Source organism: Callospermophilus lateralis, chromosome 18 (assembly GCF_048772815.1).
Source record: "Callospermophilus lateralis isolate mCalLat2 chromosome 18, mCalLat2.hap1, whole genome shotgun sequence".
In the NCBI taxonomy this organism is placed as follows: Eukaryota; Metazoa; Chordata; class Mammalia; order Rodentia; family Sciuridae; genus Callospermophilus; species Callospermophilus lateralis.
Window position 1 is genome coordinate 14,925,474 of NC_135322.1, and position 17,874 is coordinate 14,943,347.

The 17,874-nt window shown below is 58.8% G+C and overlaps 3 protein-coding genes across 3 annotated transcripts; 2 read left to right on the forward strand and 1 right to left on the reverse strand.

Moving 5' to 3' along the window:
- Positions 1 to 223: 223 nt before the first annotated feature.
- On the reverse strand, positions 224 to 3,607 carry Mrps12 (mitochondrial ribosomal protein S12). The gene is made up of 3 exons (XM_076838500.2): positions 3,539 to 3,607; positions 3,219 to 3,286; positions 224 to 1,005 (listed from the first exon to the last, which is right to left on the reverse strand). Exons 2-3 carry the CDS (start codon positions 3,265 to 3,267, stop codon positions 635 to 637), a joined length of 420 nt encoding a protein of 139 aa, XP_076694615.2. The 5' UTR covers positions 3,268 to 3,286; positions 3,539 to 3,607; the 3' UTR covers positions 224 to 634.
- A 193-nt stretch (positions 3,608 to 3,800) lies between these two features.
- Positions 3,801 to 14,697, forward strand: Sars2 (seryl-tRNA synthetase 2, mitochondrial). The gene is made up of 16 exons (XM_076837448.2): positions 3,801 to 4,101; positions 7,849 to 7,944; positions 9,498 to 9,527; positions 9,999 to 10,139; positions 10,213 to 10,267; positions 10,752 to 10,815; positions 10,994 to 11,099; positions 11,684 to 11,731; positions 11,941 to 12,049; positions 12,300 to 12,345; positions 12,430 to 12,517; positions 12,625 to 12,734; positions 13,272 to 13,365; positions 13,439 to 13,531; positions 13,625 to 13,690; positions 13,766 to 14,697. The coding sequence occupies exons 1-16, from the start codon at positions 3,835 to 3,837 to the stop codon at positions 13,907 to 13,909; spliced, it is 1,557 nt and encodes a 518-aa protein (XP_076693563.2). The 5' UTR covers positions 3,801 to 3,834; the 3' UTR covers positions 13,910 to 14,697.
- An 88-nt stretch (positions 14,698 to 14,785) lies between these two features.
- Ccer2 (coiled-coil glutamate rich protein 2) lies at positions 14,786 to 17,839 on the forward strand. The gene is made up of 5 exons (XM_077105757.1): positions 14,786 to 15,506; positions 15,699 to 15,739; positions 15,881 to 15,968; positions 16,201 to 16,781; positions 17,560 to 17,839. Exons 1-5 carry the CDS (start codon positions 15,431 to 15,433, stop codon positions 17,647 to 17,649), a joined length of 876 nt encoding a protein of 291 aa, XP_076961872.1. The 5' UTR covers positions 14,786 to 15,430; the 3' UTR covers positions 17,650 to 17,839.
- The last annotated feature ends 35 nt before the right edge of the window (positions 17,840 to 17,874 follow it).

The following is a 17,874-nucleotide window of genomic DNA, read 5'->3' on the forward strand; positions in this document are numbered from 1 at the left end:
CCAGGCAGCATCCTCTCTACAGATCCAGCAAGATGCTCTGCTGAACTGAGGGGCTGTTAAACCCTTTCAGCACCCTTCGACCTCAGTGCTACAATGGCTGCCACTGCCCAGGTGCCCACGCTCGAGGGTGGGGCTGTCTGTGCCCTGCCCCTTGCTCAACCCGTGGAAAGGGTTTCAGTGCCGCCTATTTGACTTCAAAGCTTAAAACAGCCCTACACACATGCACTGTACACAGAGGCATGTAGTTTAATCTTCACCAGATGAAACTGCAAATGGGATTATTTTTTTTGAAGAGCAAACTGAGGCCCAGAGAGGATGGCAGCTGCCAGGGCCGCAGTGAGAAGGCAAATGCTGCACAAAGGTGGGGACGGTTTGCATCACAACCGTGGGGACCTGTGTGCTTCCCAGCAGAAGAGGCCCCTCAGGCCAACTCTAAACACGGAAGCCAAGGGTGCTGACAGCACCCAGGGAACCTTACGGGCTATGGTGGTCCTGAAGGAAGAGGCAGAGCTGGGCTTTGAACCCAGGGCCAGCTGCCTCTAGAACAGGAAGAGCTGACCTTGAAGGACCCGCTGGAGATCCCACAAGGAACGTCCCTGTTCTGCAGGTGCCCAGGCCTCAGCGCACTGGCTGGTCACTTCTTCTTCTGCACGTGGCCACAGTCATACTTGCCCCGCACAACTTTGAGCTTGACTCCCGGCAGGTCTTGGGTGCGGCCGCCCTGCACAAGGACAACGTGGTGCTCCTGCAGGTTGTGGCCCTCCCCGGGGATAAAGCAGACAGCCTCGCGGCCTGTGCTGAGCCGGACACGGCAGCACTTGCGGTTGGCTGAGTTGGGCTTCTTGGGCTTGCGGATGAACGTGCGCAGAACAACGCCCTTCAGCTGCGGCCGGCCTTCCGTGGGGCCCAGGCGCAGGGGTGGCCGCTTTGGGGGCCCCAGACGGTGCATCTGGTTCAGTGTAGCCATGGGGCGGGTGGCGCAGAGCTGGGGTACCAGGGCCAGGCCTGGAAAGACACAGCGGGGAGAGTGGAAAGGGGTTACCACCCCAGCACACAGATGACGGCATCCTAACTCCACGCTGGTGTCCTGGCATCGCACTGGCTTACCTCTGGGGGCATTAGGGACAACAGTGATGACAGCTATTTATTGAGCAACCACCTCCCATGAGATTGTTTTAAGCATTTTACATAAATTAACTCATAATATCCTTCCAAGAAGGGGCTCATCTGAATGCTGCTTAGACATGGTGACACGGAGCACAAGCACTTACACCGTGTTGCAGGGACAGACACTGTGCCATCGCTGCCGCTGGGTATTCCTGGAGGTGTTGTGACCCTCCTCTCACACTCCTGCCCAACCTGTGGGTACACCCTGGCAGTTCTGCCTTCACCTCAGGTCAGAAACCACCAGCTCTCTCCCTCCTGCCCACGCCCATCTGAGTCTGCCCCAGCCTCGTCCTCAGCCTGGGCTAATCGCACCTCCCCTCTCCCAGGTCTCCCTGCATCTGCCGTCTGCTCCTAAACACGCAACCAGGGGGAGTCGGAACGCAAGTCAGCTCATATCCCTACCCTATTCAGATCCCTGAGGTGGCTCCATCACCATCAGGGAAAGGTGACCCACAAGGTACAATCTGCCCATTACTTCTCTGCCCACTGGCTCATTTTCTCATGCCGCTCCAGCCAGGTCCCCAACACCAACAGAGCAGAGACCATTATGACTGTGGTGTAGTCTAAGAAAAGGCAGGTGGTAGGGGAGGTAGATATATTTCTAATAAAGACCACCAGGATTTACTCATAGACTCGATGTACAATATAAGAAATTTCAAAGACAACTGGCTTCTCAGAAACAAAATTTCACTGAGCACCTACTATGTCTTGGCCCCAATGATACAGACATAGCAGCAATCAGCAGTGGGCTGAGGTTACAGTGTCATACATCTATCCACCTCCTCTTCCTCTCTGTCACTAGCATAGATGCCCCATCAGCAGCACAACTTCATATTCCATATCCAGCAGGCCCTCGATCTTTTGTCAACTCCCGTGTCTCCTTCTGTAAGAGTGACAGTAGAGGGCTGTGTAGCTCAGTGGCAGAGTGCTTGCCTAGCTAGCACATGTGAGGCACTGGGTTTGATCCTCAGCACCATAGAAAAATAAATAAGTAAAATAAAGGGAATATGTCCATTTATAACTTAAAAAAAAAAAGTGACAGTAGAATCCTCAAAAGGAATGAGTCGTTTCTAGAAGTGACTGACTAGTGATGAGTCCTTGAGCAAGATTCTTGGCCTGTCAGTGCCTCGGTTTCCTCATCTGCATCCTGGGCACTATGACCATGTCTCCTCCTCAGTAGTGTGTATGAAACTCCCACGAATCAATGCATTTCCAGCTAGCTCTGATTCCCAAGGCAGGGAGCAGGCCTGTCCTGCCCACCTTTGTGATCCTCGGGGAATGGCAAACAGAGGGGCTTAAGAAAAGTGGGCACAGTAAATAGGTGAATGAAATGCCTCAGAGGGCAGGATGCCTGAGAAGTTCCTTCAGTGCTTGGCACCTAAGTAGGCTCAAGATAAACATCAATTGAATGAATGGCTAAAGGCCTTGCTTGGATGTCTAACCCATGAGAGGTATTTAATAATAACTTGCAGAAGGAATAAATATAGTCAGGTGAACTTAAGTGAGAAGACATTGGCCACTTATTCTTCCCATTGGTACAAACGACTGAACCTGGGGTGCTCAACTACTGAGCCACATCCCTTCCTTTTTTATGTTTTATTTTGAGACAGAGTCTCAGTAAATTGCTCAGGGCCTCGCTAAATTGCTGAGGCTAGCTTTGAATTCACAATCCTCCTGCCTCAGCCTTCCAAGTCTCTGGGATTACAGGTGTATGCCACAGCGCCCAGCATGGTAGCCAATTTCCTTGTTGTGCGATCTTATGTTGTTCTTAAACTAAGAAGGCTAGGACATCACCGGGCAATATAATCTAATGGGATCACCACTGCGTATGGTCCTCAACGTCGTTATGCGGGGCATGACTGGAATTAATAGTCACAGTAAATATCAGTGCGTCTACCTCCCACCACCTCTTGCTCTTGCACCCACAGCCCCGCCAAAAGCGGACCAGGTACGTACTGATTTAAACTCACTGATTCCATCGGGGCTCTGACAGAGGCGCGCAAGTCCCAAAGAGGAGAACTCTGTCCCTGCAGCCCAAGCCCCCAACTTACCACGACTTAGGGACATGTTGAGACCACGGAGAAGATGAGACCAGGACATGCCGCCGCTTGGTGCGTCCCTGTGTTAGGGATTAAGAGACTCAGAAAGGAGGATAAAGTGGCCGTAGTCGCAAAAGGTGTCAGACTCTCCCAGTCCCGCTCTCAGAACCTAAGGAGCCTCCTCTAAAGGTCTAACCACACAGCCAGAGTCCTTTCGCAAATTTAGCCTCGCTCTGACCAGGATCCCCGGGACCCAGACGCCCTCGTCCGCATGCAGAAGGAAAGGAGAAACTGGGCCGGGGAGGTTGGCAGGAGCTAAGGACAGCACTGACCTCACCGACCCTCGCACCGTCTGCAGACACGCTGAACAGTGCTCAAGCCCTTTCCGGGTGCTACCGAGGCAGTGATTGGCTCGTTCGTCCCTGACGGGGTGGGGCTCAGACGATGATTGGACAACAGAAGAGTCTATCCCAGTCCACGTTCCCCATTGAACAGTTTTTAAGCACTGGAAAGATAATGTCTTCCAGAGTCTGATTGGCTCATCCCGAGCAGTAGAGCTGCTTTTTAATTGGTGTAAATGCGGAGTGGGCGGGATAAAGAGTGCGTGACTCTTTGTTCCCAGTCCAAGATGGCTGCGTCCATGGCTCGGCGTTTGTGGCCTTTGTTGGCTCGTCGAGGGCTTCGGCCCCAGGGAAACTGTGTCTCCAGCCAGAACCCAAGGAGGAGTTTCGCTGCAGAGAAACGAGACCGGAACCTCCTGTACGAGCACGCGCGCGAGGGCTACAGCGCTCTCCCTCAGCTGGATATGGAGCCTCTGTGCGCATGCCCAGAAGAGGTCGCGCGTGCCCTGGACCTCCGCAAGGGGGAGCTGCGGCCGGCTGACCTGCCCGCGATCGTGAGTGCGCTTGCGCCGGCTGACTGGGCTTGCAAGACGTGCTTTCGGTGGCTAGGGGGCGCCGGGGGCAGCTATTTGCGGGAATTTTTAGTTTCTTTTCGAGTTGAGCCAGTACGTTGTGCTTGGCACTCACTTATGTGGCGCTTGTCCCTGCTGTATGCTAAGACCTTACTATATGCCAAAGATGCCTTCTGTGCCATCTTGCGTCTGTTTCGTAATGTGCGCGGGGTACCCACTGTGCTCTCGGAATTGACTCTGTAGTCCAGCCTCTCGCCGGGCTTGCTCTAAGTCCGCAAAGAAAAATTAGGGACGGGGTGTGAGTCAGATGGGGATGAGGGGTGAAGCTCTTGGGGAGAGCGAGGAACGAGCAGGTGAATAGAGTTTAAGAAAGGACGGTTCCCCGGGCGCGGTGGTGCACGCCTGCGATCCCCGCGGCTTGGCGGCGGGGAGGTCAGGGGGATCGCGAGTTCAAAGCCAGCCTCAGCAGTTTGGCACGGTGCTAATCAACTTAACAAGACCCTATCCCAGAAACGTAAGCAGAGCTGATGTGGCTCAGTGGTGAGTGCCCCTGGGTTTAGTCCCTGGTTCCAAACCAAAGAATGAGTGAATGGTTTCATTGAGCAGGTGTTTTAAGCAGCGCCTACTGCGTTTCAGTGTTCCAGGCCTTGAGAAAAGGCGGTGAATGAATACCAACGTCACTCGCACTTGTATAGCATTACAGGCTAGGAAACTAGACCCAGGGTCACCGTATCTCTAGTGATGGGCTGAATATAAAGAGGTCCCCAAGTCTTACCAGCCTTTCTTGGATTCTTTACTAGCTTGTTCTAAATGGTTTTTAGACTTTAGCCTCACTTAATTTTGCAACAGCCCTATGAACTAAGTGCTGTTATTTCCCTGATTACATCAGAGGGGAAACTAAGGCTCAGAGAGGTGAACTTACCCAAGATCATGACGTTGGGAATTTTGTGTCGTGTTCTTTTTCTTCTCCTTTTTTTTTTTTTTTTTTTTTTTTTAATGGTGCTGGGGATCGAATCCAGGCCTTGTGCATGCGAGGCAAGCACTCTACCAACTGCCCTATATCCCCAGCTTCATTTTTTAAAAAATTTTTAGTTGTAGTTGGACACAATACCTTTATTTTATTTTATATGTGGTGCTGAGGATCGAACCCAGTGCCTCATATGTGCTTGGCAAGCGCTCTACCACTGAGCTACAAGCCCAGCCCCAAACCTGTGTTGTCTTGACTCCAGAATCCAGTCTTTGCTCCATTATTCTCTCCCATGAGTAAGATGATCCGAGTTCAGTCTAGTAAAAGAAGTATTTCACATACAGTTATAAGTACGTAATTATAATCTGTGATAAGTGCTGTGGAGGCAAAGTAGAGCATGCCTGAGAGGGCTCAGGAGGTGGGTGGCATTAGGTAAAGATCAGTGGATTGCGTGAGATCCAGAAATTGAGGGAACAGGTGTGTTCCAAGTGGAGGGACCAGTGTTTACAAGAGCCAGTGCGTAATGGAAGGTAACTTAGAGTGTCCCAATCTTTGGTAGGGTTTTCCAGTCTTTGTGGCCAAAAGTAAGAAATACATTTCACACACCCACAGTTGAAACCAAAGTTTTCTGCTCTTAGCATGTGTGAAGAATTTTTTGTTTTTTAATTCTCTTTTGTTTTTAAAGTGATTGATTAGACCCTGCTATGATCTGGATGTGGTTTGTTCCCTCCAAAACTCATGGTGCAAACTGATCCTGAGTATAACAGCGTTAAGAGGTGGGGGACTTCCAGAGGCGATGACATTAAGAGGGATTAGTACTTTTCCCTCCAGAATGGGTCAGTTATCTTGAGAGAAGTTTGTTTTTTTGTTTTTTTGGTTTTTTTTTTTGGGGGGGGGGCGTACCTGGGATTGAACTTAGGGACAATCAACCACTAAGCCACATCCTCAGCCCTATTTTGTATTTTATTTAGAGATAGGGTCTCACTTAAGTGCTTAGTGCTTCCCTGTTGCTGAGGCTTGCTTTGAACCGGTAATCCTCCCGTCTCAGCCTCCAGAGCGGCTGGGATTACAGGCGTGAGTCACTGCGCCTGACTTGAGAGTGGGTTTTTAAAATATTTTTAGTTATCTATGGACACAATTTCTTTATTTAGCTTATTTATTTTTATGTGGTGCTGAGGATCAAACCCAGGGCCTCACATGTGTGAGGAAGCGCTCTACCACTGAGCCCCAGCCCCAGCCCTTGAGAGTGGTGTTTATAAAGACAGGCCACCGCTCCTGTTTGTCTCACTCACACCCACTCGCCCTTCCACTTTCCTGCCAAGTTGTGCCACAGCTCAAGGCCCTCGACAGATGCTGTCATCTGATTTTGGACTTCCAGCCTCTGGAATCATGACTGCTTTCTGTTATACATGACCTAGCCTCTGGTATTCTGTTATAAAAGCAGAAAGTGGACAGATGCCCTTTAGGATGGCTGTTTAAGAACAAAATAGGACTGGGGTGGAGCTCAGGGTAGAGAGAGCATTTTCCATTTCTCCATCACGGGGTGGGGGGGCAGAAAAATAAACATTGTCAAGAATCATGTTAGGAGGAATTAGAGTCCTCCACAACACAGATAGAAGTGTAAAACAGTGAGCTGCCACAGTCCTGTTGCCAGTTTTCAAAAAGTTAAATACAGAATTACCACGTGGTCCAGCCGTTCTACTTCTGTGAAATGCCTGGAATACTTCACAGAGACCGGGCCTGGGGTGAGGGCTGGGATGGGGAGTCCCTGTTCAAGGGTTTCAGTTGGGAAAAATGGAGCCACTCTAGAGCTGGATGTAAGTACACCCCAGCAGTGTACTTAACCTCACTCAGCCGTACACTTCTAAATGGCAGTAGTCTGGGATGCTGTAACAACACACAGACCTGGGGGCTTATATAAACAAATTTGTTTCTCAGTTTTGGAGACTGGGAAGTTCAAGATCAAGGCACCAGCAGATTTGGTATCTGGTTCCTAGATGTCATCTTCCACGTCCTCTTGGTGGGAGGGGAGGGAGCTTCTGTGATCCCTTTTACAAGGGCACTAACTGCACTCCTCAGGACTTCCCAAAGGCCCCACCTCTAATACCTTCACGTTGACATTTAGGATTTTCACGTGAATTTTGGGGACCGGGGACCCAGGCTGGGTGCAGTGGTGCATGTCTGATCCCAGTGACTCAGAGGCTAAGGCTGGAGGACCCCAAGTTTGAGGCCAACCTGGGCAGCTTTGTGAGACCTCAAAATTTTTAAAAAGGGCTGGTCATGTAGCTCAGCGGTAAATACCTCAGGGTTCAGTCCCCAGTAAGTACCAAAAACCAAAAAACCTGGGTCAGGGGACACTGACGCGCAGTCCACACCCGTTACTCTGGGTCACTCCTTAAGCCTGGAATCGGTTTCTGCAGGGGTCGGCCCTTCTCCGGGTCCATGGCCTAATCCAAGGGGATTGAGCAAAAGAAAGTCCGGGGTGGGGTCTTTATCTTTAGGGAGGTGACCCAAGAGTCACAGGCACGTCCATGTCTTGGTCACGCGGACAAGAGCAGCTGCCAGGGAGGATGGAGCTTTGTCTTCGTTGGGGCGCCACGGGCCACCAAAACATCAGGTCCCTTCTGAGTGGGGGTGGGGAGAAAGGCTGCTGGGGACAGCGGGGGCTCTGCCCGGGAACACCCCCGGGCCAGGTGACCAGCAGGGCGAGGCCGCAGAGAGGAGCCAGGGCTTCACCTTTTCTGTCCCGCGTCCACCCCCAGATTGCAGTGTGGCAGGAGCTGAGGCAGCTGCGGGAGCAGATCCGGAGCCTGGAGGCAGAGAAGGAGGCTGTGACAGAGGCCGTGCGGGCCCTGCTGGTGAGCATGGGCCCTGAGCAGGTGGGGAGCGGCAGTGAGGGTCCCTCCCAGTGCAGGCGCTTGACAACAGTGGCCAGGACCCGGCATCCCTAGGGGTGACTTAGCAGCTCTTCCCCGCGTCCTGCCAGGCCCTGGTCCCTCTGCACCTTCAGCATCGGTGCCCTGCCTGCCCTCGGTCTCTGTCCCAGCTCCATGGTGGCTGCCACAGTGCGCCATCACCTTGCTTGACTCCGCCAGGGGAGGAAATAGACTTCTCTGGCCTGATGCCTTTTCCAGGAGCAGGGAGACGGTTCCCTAAGCAGAGACCCCTCAGTCTCCTGGGCCAGGCCCCACCCCACACCCGTCATCAGCAGAGGGATGGAGACCCTGCTGCCCGCCTAGGCTGCTCCGAGTCGGCCTCAGCTGGATGCACCATCGACTGCCTGGGGAGGGCCCAGCGGAGCAGGTTCCATGGGGAAGGGGAAAGCAGGGATCCCGAGTTAGGAAACCAAGAGGTTCTGCCACAGCAGGCTGCAGCTCAGTGGTAGAGTGCACGAGGCCCGGGGTCCCGTCCCCTGCATTGCAGACATTACAGAGCCTTCAGTGCGCACCAGGCACTGGCCGGTGCTGCCCAGATTCCTCATCCGGGCAGCAGCTCTGCGACAGGAACAGTGCAAGCCCAGGGTTTCATCTGGGGAGACTGAGGCCCCAGAGGCAGATGTGCCTCAGTCCTGCAGTCAGGAATTGGAGAGACCTCGCCCCCCGGGGATTCCACCTCCCTGTGCAGGGCCCTGGGCTGTGCATGAGGCAGGTGGCCACAGACAGCGGAGCTCACCGCAGTGTTCAGGGAGAAGCTGCCCGGCTCCCTGCCAGGGAGGGCCTGCCATCGTCTCACCTCACAGATGGGGCGACTGAGGCCCAGAGAGGGCAAGAGATTGGCCTGAGGGCACAGCACTGGTGGGCACCTTGGCGTTTAGACCCGCACCTGTTGATGCCCTTAGCTGCTCTGGATCATGGAAAGTTCAGAACATCCAGGGCCCTTGGGGGCAGGCCTCTGGGTCCACATTCTCAGACTTTTCCTTCCCTGAGCCTCAGCTTCCTCATCTCCAAATGGGGATCACGTTGCGCCGGCCTCACAGAGTGGCCGTGAGGTAAGGTCATGTGAGGCCTGTCACCCAGAGCCTGGCAGGAGGGGCAGGTAACAAATGCAGCTGCAGCCGGCCGCTCACGTACACTGCAATGCCAGATGTTCAGGAAACTGAGGCAGGGGGATCTCAAGTTTAAGGCCAGGCTTGGCAACTTAGCAAGAATCAAACTAAAAGGTAAAAAGGGCTGGGGACGTGGCTCAGTGGTAGAGCCCCCCCCGAGAAAACTAAGGTATGCCCCAAATGAAAAACACATAAATAAACAAACACAGCCGCAGGTGTGGTCACTGTCGCCTGGCCTCTGTGGCTCCCAGCAGAAACTGGGGGAAGGCCCCAGCGGAGCAGTGACAGCAGAGCTCAGACCCCTTGGCCTCGGCTGACCTTCACCCTGCAAGTTGATCCTGCTAATCCCCCATCTCTTTCCACCAGGTGAAGCAGGACAGCAGCCAAGTGCAGCAGGTACCCAGGGCGTCCACCTCGGCCTGGTGGGTGGGCAGGGAGGCACCATGGTGGTAGTGGTTCGGGGGAGAGCCCAGCTCCTCGACTCCTGAGACTCCGAAGCCGCCTTCAGGTGTGGCTGCTGTGCTTTCCTGGTCCCCAGCCCAGCATCGTCCCCTTGGGGAAGGGGACGAGGGGTCAGGCACACAGTCCTGGTGGCTCCAGCCAGGTCCTGGGGTCGGGTCGGTCTCATGAGTTCATCTCAGGTCACATGTCCGTCTTGAGCCTGTCCCGGTGGCCAGAGCAATAGGATGTCCCAGGGTCCAGATGTGAGCCTCAGCCCGGGAGCTGCTGTGCGGTGGGGGAGGTTCCTGAAAGGCGGCTCAGGATGCGGGGCCAAAAGAAGTGTCCCATAGACCCTGCGGGAGGACTGAGGTCAAACTGGCTGGGGGACTCCACTCTGTCCTGGGCTGACCCCCTTTCCCTCCCCAGGACCCTCAATACCAGGGTCTACGGGCACGTGGCCGGGAGATCCGGAAGAAGCTTGCGCCCCTGTACCCCAGGGAGACCCAGCTCGAGGAGCGGTTCTACGTGCGGGCGCTGAGGCTGCCCAACCAGACCCACCCAGACGCCGTGAGTGCCGTGCTGGGTGGCGAGGGAGGACCAGCCCCCAGGCCGCCCCCCGCAACACCCTGTCTCCTTGCAGCCCATCGGGGATGAGAGCCAGGCCCAAGTGCTCCACGTAGTCGGGGAAAAGCCAGGTGGGCCATGCCCCAGGCCCAGGGCGCTGTCTGGGCCGGGCGCTTGGGGGGGCAGCACGTCTTCCCGTCTTGAGGGCTTGGGTGTCTGGGCAGTTGTCAGTTGTCAGCTCCTTCCCCCTCCCCTCCCCCAGACCTACACCCCTCCCCCACCCCATCCCCCCTCCCTCTCCCCCATCACCCCTCCCTGCCTCTGCGCTCTCCCCCTGCCTGATTCACTCTCCCTTCCTGTGCTTCCCTGTCCTTCCATGTCCCTGTTCCTCAGCTCTTCTCCCCAGCCTTTCCCCTGCCCTCCTCCACCCCTGCCCCGCTTCCCCCAGCCCTCCCCCCTCCCCCATCCCCCTGCGTCCCACCCAGCTGGTCTCCCCCCTTCCTTCGCTGGCCTCCCCTCCCCTCCCTTTCTCCACCCGCTCTCCCTCCTCCCGGACCCTCCTCCTCCCCCCACCCTTCCTTCCCCCTCACCCCTCTGCTTTCCACCCACATCCAGCTTTCTCCTTCCAACCCCGGGGCCACCTGGAAATTGGCGAGAAGCTCGACATCATCCGTCAGAAGTGAGGCCCTGTCCCTGCACCTGCCGTCCCCACCTGGCAGCTGGCAGCCGCTCCTGCCCGGGGCCCTGCCCAGCATGAATGTTTGATGCCAGCCTGCCTGGCAGCTGGGCCTCCCCAGGCGCCGAGCCCCCCCCACCAGCCCTGGCCCATGTGCACCCACTTGTCTTTTGTCCCCCAGGCGCCTGTCCCACGTGTCCGGCCACCGTTCCTATTACCTCCGCGGGGCAGGGGCCCTTCTGCAGCACGGTCTGGTCAACTTCACCCTCAACAAGCTGGTCTCCCGGGTACGGGCCAGGAGGGGAGGGCCACCTGGGGGACTCAGGGTGCCCGGCAGCAGTCGCCGTTCTGGGAGCCCTCTTGCACTTGGACAGACTTAATTGCTGTGATTACCCAATGAGCGAGTGCTGTCACCCCGCGTTAGAGACGGGGAGGTCGAGGCCTGGCGGGGGAGGCCACGTGAGCCCTGGACTGCTGGGCAGCTGCACTGTAGCCCTGCCTCTCGCTGCCCCTGTACGTGGAGGGTTTGGGGAGCCTGGGGCAGCGGGCTGATTGCAGGGGTGTTGGCTCTGGCGAGGGACTGGCCCTCTCCTGAGGGCACTGGGGAGGGCACAGTCAAACCTGTGCTTGTGAATGACAGCTCCAGCCGCCCCGGGTGGGACCACCAGGGGGAAGTGGAGCTGAAGGGACTGCAGCCGAGAGCCCCAGCACGGGGACACCCGGCCCAGGCCCCTGCTCAGGCCTTCAGCAGTTCCCTGCAGTGGGGTGGGCTTGGGGGTGACAAGGGGCGCCACCGGCTCACTCTGCAATGTCCCTCCTCTGGACTGAGCTTGGGTCTGCGGGGATCCTGACGCGATTACCACCCCCCCAGGGCTTCACCCCCATGACGGTGCCAGACCTTCTCCGAGGAGCCGTGTTCGTGAGTGAAGCCCTGGGTGCAGGCCCTGTGTGGGGGTCCCGAGGCAGGGGACCAGCAGCCCCCCTGAGGACAGTGCCCAGGGCTGAGTCCAGGGGGTCAGGCCATAACTGGGAGGCCAGGGTGATTCCTGATGCTTCTGTGGGGGACCAGGGGCTGTGACTTTGGACTAGGGGAGACCCAGGTTGCCTGACCCCATGGCCTTCCCCCAGGAAGGCTGTGGGATGACGCCAAATGCCACCCCGTCCCAAATTTACAACATTGACCCCTCCCGCTTCGAAGACCTCAACTTGGCTGGCACGGCTGAGGTCGGGCTCGCAGGTGAGCGCCTACCCGGATGGAGCGGTGAGGAATGGCAGGATTGTCAGGGGACACACAGTGATGGGGGAAGCTTGCCCAGGACAAGGCCCAACATGTACAGTTGTGTAGGTTGTTTACTGCTCAACAGAACAGTGACAGTCCAGCCACATACTCTGACCTGGCATTGCTTCCAGAGGAATGCCTTTCTGAATGTCACCCTGTGGGTGGCTGCAGCCTTGGCTGACCCCATCCTGCCCCCTTCTCCTCCCAGGTTACTTCATGGACCACACTGTGGCTGTCATTGACCTGCCAGTCAGGTGACACTCAGTTCCTTTAGACCCTACCCAACCTGTGATGTTCACTCTGCCCTGCCTGGTCTGACCGCACCTGTTCCCCACCAGGATGGTCTGTTCCAGCACCTGTTACCGGCCCGAGACGGACACGGGGAAGGAGCCCTGGGGGCTGTACCGCGTGCACCACTTCACCAAGGTCGGCACAGCTGGCACTGTGCAGGGGTGTCACCCACCCAACCCTGGCCTCCTGCCCCCTGTGCCCTCCCCCCTGGCCTCCTGACCCCTGTGCCCTCCCTGCCCCAGGTGGAGATGTTTGGAGTGACAGGCCCCGGGCTGGAGCAGAGCTCGCGGCTGCTGGAGGACTTCCTGTCCCTTCAGGTGGAGATCTTGACGGAGCTGGGCTTGCACTTCCGGTGCGGAGAGGGCCACTTCTGGGGGGTGGCGGAGGGCGGGGCTGAGGAGGACAAGGACCTGCTGGTGCCCCCATCTGGAGCCCCCTCTGCTCCTTTTCCTGAGTGAGGCTTACAGGACCACGTCCAGGACGTCTGTCTGTCTCTGTCCTCCTTCCCCGGAGCAGACGGGGCCTGGCTGCTCCCGTCCCCAGGGCCCTGCCTCCATTGCAGGCCCAGGACGCCTCTTTCCCACCCAGTGGAAAGCAGGCAGAAAAGGGAGGACCCAGGCGTCACTGTCCCCGTGTCCCTAAAGCTGAGAAAGGCACTTTTTTCCGGGTGACCGTTATAGAGCTGGGTGCTCCTGGGGGAGGTGGCTGCGGGGCTCGGCCTTCTCTCCCTCCACCAGTCCCCCGCCCGGCCCTCCTCCTGTGCCACCCGCTCCCACACCACTGCCCACCCCTTCCCCTCTGCCACTGCCTGTCCTCCGTCTGCTGCCCTCTGTCCTCCGTGGCCTCTGCTGCTCCCTCAGCCTTCCTCAGGCCTTGCCCTTGGCCGCAGGGTCCTGGACATGCCCACCCAGGAGCTGGGCCTTCCTGCCTACCGCAAGTTCGACATTGAGGCCTGGATGCCCGGCCGAGGCCGCTTTGGGGAGGTGAGCCCTCAGGCGGGCGCGGGAGGACAGGCCAGCCCCTGTGGCCACCTTCTCAGCCCCCTCCCACCCCCAGGTCTCCAGCGCCTCCAACTGCACTGACTTCCAGAGCCGCCGCCTCCACATCATGTTCCGCACCGAGGCCGGGGAGCTGCGGTTCGCGCACACGGTGAGGGCCGCCCGCCCAGAGCCGCCCCAGCGGCCTCCCGGCCAGGGCGAGGGGTCCGGGGCGAGGGGCCGGGTCTGAGCCGTCTCTCCCCAGGTGAACGCCACGGCCTGCGCGGTGCCGCGCCTCCTCATCGCCCTCCTGGAGAGCAACCAGCAGAAGGTGCAGGTCCAGCCCGAGCGCCAGGGAGGGGGCCGGCTGGGCAGGGCAGTGTCCTGAGGCCTCCTCTGTCCCCAGGATGGCTCCGTCCTCGTGCCCCCTGTGCTCCAGCCCTACCTTGGCACCGATCGGATCACGGCCCCCACCCACGTGCCTCTCCAGTACATTGGTCCCAACCAACCCCGGAAGCCCAGAGACCCTGGCCAGGCGGCCTCCAGCTGAGAACGTCGCACACCAGCGGTTGTCACTGCTGCCTGGGCTGCAGAGCCCCGGCCGGGGACCTGTTTTCCTGAACCTTCCTCATGGCTGAGTCACTCACACCCAGGCTCCAGGCTTGATCCCCCCCCACCCGCCCTCTCTGAGTCCCTGGGTGACCTGTTGCTCCTGGGTCCCACAGCAGGAGGCAGGATGGCTGGGACGGGAGGAGGACAGACAGACTTCTGTCCTCCGTCTTCCTTTCCTCCCTCGTGCTGGGCAGAAGGTCCTCAATAAATGGCCAGAACAGGGACCTCTGTGCGGCTGTGAGCAGGGGCAGAGCCTGGGCCGCCCGGGAGGCGCTGGGCAACGGCAGGGTCTGTGGCTGCGAGGACTGGGCTGGCAGCATCCAGCAACCCCAGACCACAGGCAGGTGCCAGGCCCCCAGGAGCTGCGAGGAGGCCGAGCTCGTCCCCCCTCCCCAGGGCAGGCCTCTGCTGGCCACTGGAACCCACCTCGCTTCACCCCCGTCCCCGGCTCCAGCATCGACCCTGAGGTTTCCTCAGCAGTTTTTCCCATGTCCCTGTCCAGCTCATTGGTGACCTTGGCCGTCCACCTTCAGAATCTTGCCACAGCCTGTCCACTGCCCTCTCCTCCCTGCCCGCTGCCAGTCCTGCTGACCAGTGTCTCCTACTTGGATCACCACAGAAGCCGGCTGTCTCCTTGACTCCCTGTGAACCCCCAAGTCAGGGCCTGCCCCTCCCTCCCCAGAGCCCCCACGGCTCCATCAGAGTAAAGGACGAAGTTATCATGGCCCCACGACTCTGCTCTGTCAAATTCACTGCAGTGTCCTCTCCTTCCCTGCGTAACCTGTGTGTATGTCGTTGTCACCCCTTCTCCAGTGTCAGGACTCGGGTGTTGGCCAGGTTATTCACTGCTGTGGCCTCAGGGCCCAGGAGGGGAGCTGGCCTGTAGAAGATGCTCAATAAAACTGAGTGGACTGGTGCGCAGACCCTGCAGTCCCCCGCGCTGGGCATTGCCGCACGAGCCGTACACACTATTTCACCCTCACCAGCAAGCTGTGGAGTGGGTTGTCACCAACCTTGGTTTATAAACAGAAATGCCAGAAGTTAAGCCATTGTCCCTGGGCTGCGTGTCTGGCAGGTGGCAGGACTGGAACCCAGGCCAGAGCCCAACTGCGGCCTCTTGAGCCAGTGGGGTTCCTTCCTAGATGAGGAGGATGGTTGCCGAGATGGGTCTGAGTGGCTGTCCCTGGACTCAACCCAGGGCCTCCTCCCGCTGGGGCTGGTAAGAAGCAGCCCCTGTGTCCGCGAAGAAGAGCACACAGCGCTCCAGGCCTGGAAGCTGCGGGGGCAGTGTGCAGGGCAGGTCCCATGAATAATTGAGGGTCTGGGGCAGGCGGGCTGCTCCACAGCTGTCCCTGTGCCACAGGCTGGGAGGGGTGGAGCAGGGTCACTCCCTTCCTTGCGGGGAGCTGCACTGGTTATAAGGCTCTGGCACCTGGCCCTACAACCAGGGGCCAGGGACATGTGTCCAGCCCAGCCCGCCTCCGCCATGCTCCTGCTGATGCTGCCCCCGCTGCTGGCACTGCTGCTGGTCCCTGGTGAGCACCAGCATCCCAGGGGTCAGGGGGTGGGTGGCCTTGGCGCTGGCCCAGGGAGCGGGGCCTGGGGTGGTGACCCCAGCGGTTCCGACTGGACTGCGGGTGGGGACGGTGCACCTGGCAGGCGGGCTGGGGAGGGTGAGGTGGTCGGGGAGCTGGTCAGTACCCAGGACGCATCACCCTTCTTCACAGCCACAGCGGCTCCCCTGGCACCAAGGCCCTCCAAGGAGGAGGTGAGACGTGTGGACCCCCCCATCCTCTGGGTTCCCCCCTCCCAGCCTCCTCCACGTCCCCCACTGCCCCCGTCCTCCAGTCACTCTCCTCCCGCCTCCGCTGCCCTCCACCTCCCCCCTGACACCTTGCCCCATCCCCAGCTGACCCGCTGTCTGGCAGAGGTGGTCACAGAGGTGCTGACCCTGGGCCAGGTCCAGAGAGGACCCTGCACAGCTCTTCTCCACAGAGGTAAGGAGGCCCAGGTCCCCCGGAGCCCGCTTCACCCCACCGGGGCTCTGCCCGGGTCCTCCCGTCCAGGGCTCCCATCTGGCCGAGCCTGGCCTGGTTACCCTGCAGGCTTCCCGCAGAGGGACGGGCTGGGCCAGGGACAGCCCCGCAGCTGGCCCCTCTCCCCATCCTGGACAGTCCCCCTGCGGGTTTCCTGGTGTGCGGCACAGAGAGCACCGTCTCTTTCTGCCAGAGATGTGTGACACTGAGCCCTACGGCTGCCGGTCACCTGAGGAGAAAGCCTTGCTGGGTGGGGACTTCAAGAAGCGGGAGCCTGGAAAGACACGGAGCAGCCAGGAGGTGAGGGAGGAGGAAGAGGAGGAGGCGGCCGAGAGGAGCCACAGGTCGGAGGTCCAGGAGCAGCTGCACAGCCGGCTCCGGCAGGAGGAGAAGGAGGAGAAGGAGGAGAGGGAGGAGAAGGAGGAGAAGGAGGAGAGGGAGGAGAAGGAGGAGAAGGAGGAGAGGGAGGAGAAGGAGGAGAAGGAGGAGAGGGAGGAGAGTGGCCCCGTGGAGACCTTCGAGAACCTGTGGAAGCACCAGCTGGAGGGCAGAGGGGGCCCCCAGAGGCAGGTGACAGAGAAGGCCAGTGACGAGGAGACGGCCCAGTTCGAGGCAGAGGAGAAAGGGCTGAAGATGCTGGGTGGGCACCGCGGCCTGTGGCAGGGGGCCGAGGTGGGCAGAGGAGAGGAGCACAGGGACCCGCCGCGCCACCATCACCAGCAGCAGCAGCCGCCAAGCCCTGGGGCCAAGCAGGAAGAGGCTTCAGAGAGGGAGGTAAGTGCTGAAGGGGGGGTCTCCAAGACAGGTCACCAAACAAGCTGCTAGTGCTGGGCCACATGGCAAGACCCACCGCCAGACGTGGTGGCCCCGCCTGTTATCCCAGCCGCTCGGGAGGCTGAGGCAGGAGGATCCCGGTTCAAAGCCAGCCTTAGCCATGTGAGGCGCTAAGCACCTCAGTGAGCTCTTGTCCCTAAATAAAATACAAAACAGGGCTGGGACGTGGCTCGGTGGCCGAGGGCCCTGAGTTCAATCCCTGGCACCAAACAAAACACAACAAATGCGTCAGAGTGACCAGGACGACACCCAAGCAAGGCCTCCGTTGGGCCACAGTGGCTCCCCTGAGATCACAGTTACCAGAAGGGCCACCATTATTCCCCTGAGGCACCTCAGTTAACCGTCACTGCCAGTCCACAATGCGCAAGCCGGCCACATGAAAGCCGCTGCGCACCTGGGCTAGAGGGGGACACCATTGCCGCGTCACCATGCTTAGTGGTAGTAACCAAAATGGCCATCATATCCCAAATGGGTCACCCAAATCGGGCGCCTTTGCCAGTCCTGTGGCTGCTCCTGTTGGCCGTGACAGTCCATAGGGACCTCCCTGCTGGTCACGTTGGCCAACCTCTCTTCTGGGGTTGTGGCACCAAGATGGATGGGATGTGGCAACAACTGGGATGGCCACAGTGGCCCGTCATCGTGAGCAGAGACAGAGCCTCCATTTACAGGTGACCACTGAGGTGGCCTGCCTGTGACTCCCGGTGTCTGGTCCCACCAGGAACACGACCTGGAGCGGCTGGAGCACGTGCGGGAGGAGCTGCAGAAGGCCGCTGCCATGCTGGGGGAGGGGGTCAGGAGGGAGGGCTGACCCTGGCTCATGCCCCCACCTCACCTGGCACCCCACTCCAGCCCCCACCATGATGGGGGGCAGGGTGTGCTCTGAACCAATCCTGAGGGACAAGTCCAAGCTGGGCGGGGTCTGGGCCGTCTCAGCTCAGGAAGCCCCCAGCCAGCTGGCCCACTGCCACCTCCGAGTGAATAAAGCACAGAGAAAACCACCTCGCCTGGCGTGTGGCACTGCACCCTGACGGCC

What these genes read in the sequence shown, in the direction of transcription:
- Mrps12 (XM_076838500.2), bottom strand. Translation starts at nt 3,267, where the DNA reads ATGTCCTGGTCTCATCTTCTCCGTGGTCTCAACATGTCCCTAAGTCGT. An exon ending in CAACATGTCCCTAAGTCGTG is followed by an intron (nt 1,006 to 3,218) that starts GTAAGTTGGGGG and finishes GTGTCTTTCCAG; the next exon opens with GCCTGGCCCTGGTACCCCAG.
- Sars2 (XM_076837448.2), top strand. Translation starts at nt 3,835, where the DNA reads ATGGCTGCGTCCATGGCTCGGCGTTTGTGGCCTTTGTTGGCTCGTCGA. An exon ending in GGCTGAGGTCGGGCTCGCAG is followed by an intron (nt 12,050 to 12,299) that starts GTGAGCGCCTAC and finishes TTCTCCTCCCAG; the next exon opens with GTTACTTCATGGACCACACT. An exon ending in GCGTGCACCACTTCACCAAG is followed by an intron (nt 12,518 to 12,624) that starts GTCGGCACAGCT and finishes TCCCTGCCCCAG; the next exon opens with GTGGAGATGTTTGGAGTGAC.
- Ccer2 (XM_077105757.1), top strand. Translation starts at nt 15,431, where the DNA reads ATGTGTCCAGCCCAGCCCGCCTCCGCCATGCTCCTGCTGATGCTGCCC. An exon ending in CAAGGCCCTCCAAGGAGGAG is followed by an intron (nt 15,740 to 15,880) that starts GTGAGACGTGTG and finishes CCCCATCCCCAG; the next exon opens with CTGACCCGCTGTCTGGCAGA. An exon ending in CACAGCTCTTCTCCACAGAG is followed by an intron (nt 15,969 to 16,200) that starts GTAAGGAGGCCC and finishes TCTTTCTGCCAG; the next exon opens with AGATGTGTGACACTGAGCCC.